We start from the raw sequence: 9017 nt of genomic DNA, 5'->3' as shown, positions 1-9017 counted from the left end.
TTCACTCATTGAAGTTTGTCAGTCAGAAGTAATTGTTCAGTGTCTTTGTGACTGTTGTGACTCAGATTCTCTTCCACCAGTCTATTAATACTGACAGTTAAAACAGCTCAACTTAAGGGTATAGGCCTAACCTAACCTAACCTAACCTAACCTAACCTAACCTAACCTAACCTAACCTAACCTATACTTTCCAGAATTAATATATTACATTTTTAGGTTAGGTTAGGTTAGAATTAAGCAAATCAGATTTGGTTTAAGTTAAGAGTAAAGTTAAGATAGGGTAAGTTAAAATGAGTTAAAGGTAGGGTAGAGTTAAAGGTAGGTTAAGGTAGGTTAAGGTAGGGTAGGTTAAGGCAGGTTAGGTAAGGTGAGTTAAGGTAGCGTAGGTTAAGGTAGTGTAGGTTAAGGTGGGTTAAGGTGGGTGAGTTAAAGGTGAGTTAAGGTAGGGTGGAAGGTTAAGGTAGGTTAAGGTAGGTTGGGATTAAGGGTGGTTAGTGTGGGTTAAGGTGAAGGTAGGTTAAGGCATGGGTTAAGATAAGTGGGTTAAGGTGTGGGTTAAGGTGATGTGGTTAAGGTAGGTTAGGTGAGGGTGGGTTAAGGTGTTGGGTTAAGGTAGGGTAGGTTAAGGTGGGTTAAGGTGGGTGGGTTAAGGTGGGATTAGGTAGGTCGTCTACCATAATTATCTCCTAAAGTTTTCTCTCAAAGTTTTCATGTTCAACCAAATTTTGTTCTAAAAACTTTTAATATTTGTTTTTCTCTTAAAACTTTGATAATTTCTCCACACTTTTCTTTGGGTAATTTTCTAATAAATTAATCATTGCACTGACAGGTGTGTTGCGTTATGTTGTGGACCTTCAATGACCTGTAACAGTCCTGTACTGGCCTGTAATTGACCTGGAATGGACCAATATTGACCTGTAATAGACCCATACTGACTTATTTCTGACCAATATTGACCTGTAAGTTACAGTGACACACTGGTGGGCTGACAGCTGCCCACCACAACACACACTGGTGGGCTGACAACTACCCACCACAACACACACTGGTGGGCTGACAACTGCCCACCACAACACACACTGGTGGGCTGACAACTGCCCACCACAACATAACTTTGGGCTGACAGCTGCCCACCACAACACACTAATTGGGCTGACCTACCCACACAACACACACTGGTGGGCTGACAACTACCTGGTGCTGACAGCTGCCCACCACAACACACTGGTGGGCTGACAGCTGCCCACAACACACATGGTGGGCTGACAACTACCACAACACACACTGGTGGGCTGACAACTGCCCACCACAACACACACTGGGCTGGACAACTACCCACCACACACACACACTGGTGCTGACAACTACCACAACACACTGACATGCCACCACAACACACTACTGGTGGGCTGACAACTACCCACCACAACACACACTGGTGGGCTGACTACCCACCACAACACACACTGGTGGGCTGTGCCCCACCACAACACACTAGTTGGGCGACAGCTGCCCACCACAACACACCACCTACAGGTGGGCTGACAGCCACACCACAACACCCTGCTGACACACCCACCACAACACACACACTGGTGGTGCCCACAACACACTGGTGGGCTGACCCACCCACCGCTGCCCCACCACAACACCACTGGTGGGCTGACAGCACCACCACCACAAGCACCCCCACCCTGCTACTGGTGACAGCTGCCCACCACAACACACACTGGTGGGCTGACAGCTGCCCACCACAACACACACTGGTGGGCTGACAGCACCCACTGGTGGCGCCAGCTGCCCACCAACACTTGGGCTGACAACTGCCCACCACCACACACTGGTGGGCTGACAGCTGCTCACCAAAATTCACCAGAAGAACGTTATTGTCTGTGTGTCGCTCATCTGACGGTAACCTCATAATTAAAGACGATGAAGGACTCCTTCAGCTCTCGAAAAAACACTACCATTCATTGCTCAACCAGAACACTGATGGGATGTCCTGACTACCCAGCAGGTCCCTCAATATCCAGAGCTGACCCACCTCAGCTATCCTCCATCCCTGGATGGGTAGCTACCACATCAAACAGATGAAAAATAACAAAGCTTCAGGAACCAGTGGAATCCCAGCCGGGTGTATAAATCAGGAGAACCTCTGCTTACTTGCAGTCTCCACTCTCTCCTGGAGAATATAGAAAAATTCCTCATGCTCTTCAGACGCCTCCATCAATCTAACGAGGATCAGACTGGGTTCACTCTCTGGCATGCTCTCTTCTAGGTCTATCGCTCGAGTCCTCCTAAACAGACTTCTTTCTGAGGCGGAAAACTTCCTTCCCGAATCTCAATGTGGTTTTAGACCATCACGTGGCACCACTGACATAATCTTTGCTGTCTGCCAGATACAGGAAATGTGCAGAGAACAGCGTCGTGACCTGTACATGGCTTTCATCGACCTAACCAATGCCTTCGACTCGGTCAACAGGGAAGCCCACCAAAATTCATCGCCATTGTGGGGGCAACTCCACGATAGCATGAACGGCATTGTCCTGCACAACGGCACCCAGTCAGAGTTCTTCCCCATCTAAACAGGAGTTAAACAAGGGTGTGTACTGGCAACTCTCTTCCATCTTGTTGGCTGCCTTCCTTACTCGTGCCAGTGCCAATTTAGCCAGCGGGGTAAACATCGAGTACCGGGTGAAAGGGGGAGTCTTTTCAAGACGATTCCAGGGCAGAACAAAGGTGTCGTCAGCTTCCATGACTGAACTTCAGTATGCAGACGACCTCACCATTGTTGCTTACACTGAACATGACCTACAGGACTACAGGAGATCCTGAACACCTACGCAGATGCGTATGCATACTTCGGCCATGATGTGAATGTACGTAAGATTCAGATTCTCTTTCAACCTATCCTCTCTAATGTTGCCCACTTTCGGTATCTCGGCTCCCACCTGTCCACCACCGCAGACGTCGATGAAGAGATTCAACATCGGATCAGATGTGCATCTCAAGCCTTTGGGAACTCCGAAATCGTGTCTTCAGCTGTAGGGAGCTGAAATTATCTACAAAGCTGCACGTGGTATCGAGCATTGGTCCTCCCCACCCTGCTATATGGCAATGAGACATAGATCACATACAGGAGGCACCTCAAGGCACTTGAAACTTTCCACCAACGTAGTCTACGTTCCATCCTCCGAGTTCACTGGGAAGACAAAGAGAACAAATGCCAGTATTCCTGCTGACACCAACTGTTGGGCATCGAGGCTACCATTATCCCTGAACAGCTACGCTGGACTGGCAATACCCGCCTGGACAATAGTAGATTGCCAAAGCAGCTACTTTACAGTCACTTAACAAATAGTAAACGTAATGCTGGCAGCAGCACGAAAGTATAAGGATAGACTTAAGACAAACCTGAAAAAGTGCCAAATCGACCCTCACCTGGGGGACGATTACTCCATCATCATGCGCGGAGGAGTGCCTCACGAGAAGGTGTCATTACTTTCGAGTTAGCACGACTGGAAACCGAGGCAGACAAGCGCCAATGCCGGAAAGACGCTGCCGCCCTCCGTAGTAGATGGAGCCCTGCACATGTTCAACGAATGTGAACGACTCTGTCGGTCCCGTATCGGTCTCTTTAGTCACCTCAGAGCTCACCAGTGAAGGTGACATCTTATAACTCATATCATTGTATCACAGCTGATGATCGTCATACTCGATACAGAGTGACAGCAAAGTAGTAGTGTGTGTGTGTGTGTGTGTGTGTGTGTGTGAGTGTGTGTGAGTGTGTGTGAGTGTGTGTGTGTTACAATCATCTTCACACACTCATTATATATCGTAATAACAATGAACAAAAACAACTGTGTGGTGCCGTGTGGTGCTGTGTGGTGCCGTGTGGTGCTGTGTGGTGCTGTGTTGCGCCTCTGCTGTGTTGCCTTCTGCTGTGTTGCCTTCTGCTGTGTTGCCTTCTGCTGTGTTGCCTTCTGCTGTGTTGCTCTCCGCTGTATCTGTAAACCCTCACATAATAATACCATTAACGTATTTTTTAAGCAGGAACTTCTCGTAAACACAGCATTAACAGCCTCACTTTACAGCATTTTCACCATTTTTCCTTAAAGCTAATTAACATAATGGAAACAGCAAGAAAAATAACATATTCTTGTAAAATGATTAATTTCCTTCCTTAGCTTAATTTCCTTCATTTTTATTTCTCTCATTTATTTCTTTTATATTTTTTTCCTTGTTTTATATTCTATCTTAGACGAGTTTTTGTTCTCTGCAGCCCAAGGAGGTTCGTGTCCGTACTGGGGGGAATAATGCTCTTGTTAGGTTAGGTTAGGTTAGGTTTAGTGTGTGTGTGTGTGTGTGTGTGTGTGTGTGTGTGTGTGTGTGTGTGTGTGTGTGTGTGTGTGTGTTGTGTGTGCTCAGAACCTGGTAAAGGCAGGTGAGCGGATCAGGAAACACAATAATGCCTTCAACATTACGCGGAAACTATTGTGTTGTGAGCTACACCATCTGCCAGACTACACTGCTATACCATCTGCCAGGTTACAGTGTTACACCATCTGTCAGGCTACAATACTAGACCATTTGCCAAGCTACACTGCTACACCATCTGTCAGGCTACACTGCTACACCATCTGCCAGGCTACACTGCTACACCATCTGCCAGGCTACACTTCCACAGACTACACCATCTGTCAGGTTACAATACTAACATCTGCCAGGCTACACTGCTACCATCTTCCAGGCTACGCTGCTACACCATTTGTCAGGCTACTGCTACACCATCTGCCAGGCTACACTGCTACACCATCTTCAGGCTACGCTGCTACACCATTTGTCAGGCTACTGCTACACCATCTGCCAGGCTACACTGCTACACCATCTGCCAGGCTACACTGCTACACCATCTGTCAGGTTACAATACTACATCTGCCAGGTTACAGTGTTCACCATCTGTCAGGCTACAGTGTTACACCATCTGCCAGGCTACACTGCTACACCATCTGCCAGGCTACACTGCTACACCATCTGTCAGGTTACAATACCAACATCGCCGGTTACAGTGTTACACCATCTGTCAGGCTACAGTGTTACACCATCTGTCAGGCTACAATACTAGACCATTTGCCAGCTACACTGCTACACCATCTGTCAGGCTGCTACCATCTGCCAGGCTACACTGCTACACCATCTGCCAGGCTACACTTCCACAACTACACCATCTGTCAGGTTACAATACTACAACATCTGCCAGGCTACACGCTACACCATCTTCCAGGCTACGCTGCTACACCATTTGTCAGGCTACACTGCTACACCATCTGCCAGGCTACACTGCTACACCATCTTCCAGGCTACGCTGCTACACCATTTGTCAGGCTACACTGCTACACCATCTGCCAGGCTACACTGCTACACCATCTGTCAGGTTACAATACTACAACATCTGCCAGGTTACAGTGTTACACCATCTGTCAGGCTACAATACTAGACCATCTGCCAGGATACACTGCTACACCATCTGTCAGGCTACACTGCTACACCATCTTCCAGGCTACGCTGCTACACCATTTGTCAGGCTACACTGCTACACCATCTGCCAGGCTACACCGCTACACCATCTGCCAGGCTACACCGTTACACCTTCTGCCAGGCTACACCGTTACACCTTCTGCCAGGCTACACCATCTGCCAGGCTACATCGTTACACCTTCTGCCAGGCTACACCGTTACACCTTCTGCCAGGCTACACCATCTGCCAGGCTACACGATCTGCCAGGCTACACGTTAGTTTAATGGTGTTAGATAACCTTAACTTAAATGTGTTATGTTAGGTTAAGTTAGGTTAAGTTAGGTTAGGTTAGGTCAGGTTAGGTCAGGTTAGGTCAGGTCAGGTTAGGTCAGGTTAGGTTAGGTTAGGTCAGGTCAGGTTAGGTTAGGTTAGGTTAGGTCAGGTTAGGTTTAGGTTAGGTTGGATTGGTCGGGTCAGGTTAGGTTAGGTTGGTCAGGTCTGTAAGCTTAAGTCTGTTATAGCGTATTCCAACAAGTGTGTTATAGTTCGTGAGACACACACACACACCCCCTAACACTTCTCTCTTGTCACTCCAGGCTGCCGGCGCCCGCCAGAGGTGCGCGGAGCAGATGATGGCCCTTCAGGACCAGATGACGCACGTACAGGAGACCCAGGAACTGCTGCAGGGGGACCTCACCGCCCTCAAGGACTCCATCAACACCCTCAGCAACCCTCGTCTCCACTTTACCCGAAGACTGTAGCGTCGCCCGAGCCAGAGGTTCTTGGTCGTCCACTACTGAGGTGAGGTTCTTGGTCGTCCACTACTGAGGTGAGGTTCTTGGTCGTCCACTACTGAGGTGAGGTTGGTCGTCAATACTGAGTAAGGTTCTTGGTCGTCCACTACTGAGGTGAGGTTCTTGGTCGTCCACTACTGAGGTGAGGTTCTTGGTCGCCCACTCCTGAGGTGAGGTTCTTGGTCGTCACTACTGAGGTGAGGTTCTTGGTCGTCCACTACTGAGGTGAGGTTCTTGGTCGTCCACTACTGAGGTGAGGTTCTTGGTCGTCCACTACTGAGGTAAGGTTCTTGGTCGTCCACTACTGGGTGAGGGGTTCTTGGTCGTCACTACTGGTGAGGTTCTTGGTCGCCCACTCTGAGGTGAGTTCTTGGTCGTCCACTACTGAGGTGAGGTTCTTGGTCGTCCACTACTGAGGTAAGGTTCTTGGTCGTCCACTACTGAGGTGAGGTTCGTGGTCGTCCACTACTGAGGTGAGGTTCTTGGTCGTCCACTCTGAGGTGAGGTTCTTGTTCGTCCACTACTGAGGTGAGGTTCGGTCGTCCACTCTGAGGTGAGGTTCGTGGTCGTCCACTACTGAGTGAGTTCTTGGTCGTCCCTCTGAGTGAGTTCTTGGTCCCACTCCTGAGGTGAGGTTCGTGGTCGTCCACTACTGAGGTGAGGTTCTTGGTCGTCCACTACTGAGGTGAGGTTCTTGGTCCCCACCTCCTGAGGTGAGGTTCTTGGTCGTCCACTACTGAGGTGAGGTTCTTGGTCGTCCACTACTGGTGAGGTTGTGGTCGTCCACTCCTGAGGTGAGGTTCGTGGTCGTCCTCCTGAGGTGAGTTCTTGGTCGTCCACTCCTGAGGTGAGAGTTTTGGTCGTCCCTCTTGAGTGGGTTCGTGGTCGTCCACTCCTGAGGTGGGGTTCGTGGTCGTCCTCTGGTGGTTCGTGGTCGTCCACTCTTGGTGAGGTTCGTGGTCGTCCTCTTAGGTGAGGTTCGTGGTCGTCCTCCTGAGGTGAGGTTGGTGGTGTCCACTCTTGAGGTGAGGTTCGTGGTCGTCCACTCTTGAGGTGAGGTTCGTGGTCGTCCACTCTTGGGGAGGGTGGTCGTCCACTTGAGGTGAGGTGGTTCGTCCACTCTTGAGGTGAGGTTCGTGGTCGTCCACTCTTGAGGTGAGGTTCGTGGTCGTCCCTCTTGAGGTGAGGTTCGTGGTCGTCCTCTTGAGGTGAGGTTCGTGGTCGTCCTCTTGAGGTGAGTTCGTGGTCATCCTCGAGGTGGGTTCAGCGTGGTCCCTCCGAGGTGAGTTCGTGGTCGTCACTCTTGAGGTGAGGTTCGTGGTCGTCCTCTTTGAGTCGGTGTTCCTCTTGAGTGATTGGTCGTCCACTCTTGAGGTGAGGTTCGTGGTCGTCCACTCTTGGTGAGTTCGTGGTCGTCCACTCTTGAGGTGAGGTTCGTGGTCGTCCACTCTTGAGGTGAGGTTCGTGGTCGTCCTCTTTGAGGTGAGTTCGTGGTCGTCCACTCTTGAGGTGAGTTCGTGGTCGTCACTCTTGAGGTGAGGTTCGTGGTCGTCCCTCTAGGTGAGGTTCGTGGTCGTCCACTCTTGGTGAGGTTCGTGGTCGTCCACTCTGGTGGTTCGTGGTCGTCCCTCTTGGGTGAGGTTCGTGGTCGTCACTCTTGAGGTGAGGTTCGTGGTCGTCTCTTGAGGAGGGGTTCGTGGTCGTCCACTCTTGAGGTGAGGTTCGTGGTCGTCCACCTACTGGTGAGGTTCGTGGTCGTCCACTCTTGGTGAGGTTCTTGGTCGTCCACTACTGAGGTGAGGGTTCGTGGTCGTCCTCTAGAGGTGAGGTTCTTGGTCCCACTACTGAGGTTCGTGGTCGTCCACTCTTGAGGTGAGGTTCGTGGCGTCCACTCTTGAGGTGAGGTTCGTGGTCGTCCTCTTGGTGAGGGTTCTTGGTCGTCCACTACTGAGGTGTGAGGTTCGTGGTCGTCCACTCTTGAGGTGAGGTTCTTGGTCGTCCACTACTGAGGTGAGGTTCGTGGTCGTCCACTCTTGAGTGAGGTTCTTGGTCGTCCACTACTGGGTAAGTTCTTGGTCGTCCTCTTGGTGAGGGTTCTTGGTCGTCTACTCGGTGAGGTTCTTGGTCGTCCACTGAGTGGGTTCTTGGTCGTCCACTACTGAGGTAGGTTCTTGGTCGTCCACTCTTGAGGTGAGGTTGGGTCGTCCACTCTTGAGGTAGGGTTCGGTCGTCCTACTGAGTGAGGTTCGTGGTCGTCCTCTTGAGGTGAGTTCTTGGTCGTCCACTCTTGAGGTGAGGTTCGTGGTCGTCCACTCCTGAGGTGAGTTCTTGGTCGTCCACTCTTGAGGTGAGTTCGTGGTCGTCCCTTCGTCACTCTTGAGGTGAGGTTCTTGCCTCTACGTTACACAAATATTTCTGATAAGAGAGACAGACAAATTAAAGAGACCCAGATATTGAGAGACACTGCTGGGAGAGACCTAAAGCTTCCCAGTGAAGGTCTCTCCAAGTCTCTCCACAATGAGAAGTCTCGCATTAATTAGTCTCACACTTATTAATGGCGTAGCACAATATGGAAACGAACTTGTCAGCATAAATTGTAATGCGTTTAATTATGGGTGGCTCCACCTGAGTGTATGTGGTGTGTAGTGTGAGGTGTGGTGGAGGGTGTGTGTGGGTGTGGTGTGTGGGTGTAGTGTGTGGGTGTA

At 50.2% G+C, this 9017-nt stretch overlaps 1 protein-coding gene across 1 annotated transcript; it reads right to left on the bottom strand.

Moving 5' to 3' along the window:
• Positions 1 to 6885: 6885 nt before the first annotated feature.
• On the bottom strand, positions 6886 to 8708 carry LOC121865364 (protein piccolo-like; the record flags this gene model as incomplete). Its single annotated transcript, XM_042364700.1, has 3 exons — positions 6886 to 7538; positions 8053 to 8288; positions 8422 to 8708. Coding segments are annotated over 3 exons (1176 nt in total), but the record flags the coding sequence as incomplete, so codon positions are not given.
• Between the last annotated feature and the right edge of the window lie 309 nt (positions 8709 to 9017).

The sequence above is a fragment of the Homarus americanus genome, unplaced genomic scaffold, assembly GCF_018991925.1.
Source record: "Homarus americanus isolate GMGI-L3 unplaced genomic scaffold, GMGI_Hamer_2.0 scaffold2530, whole genome shotgun sequence".
Classification (NCBI taxonomy): domain Eukaryota; kingdom Metazoa; phylum Arthropoda; class Malacostraca; order Decapoda; family Nephropidae; genus Homarus; species Homarus americanus.
This window is presented reverse-complemented; position numbering and strand designations above follow the sequence as displayed.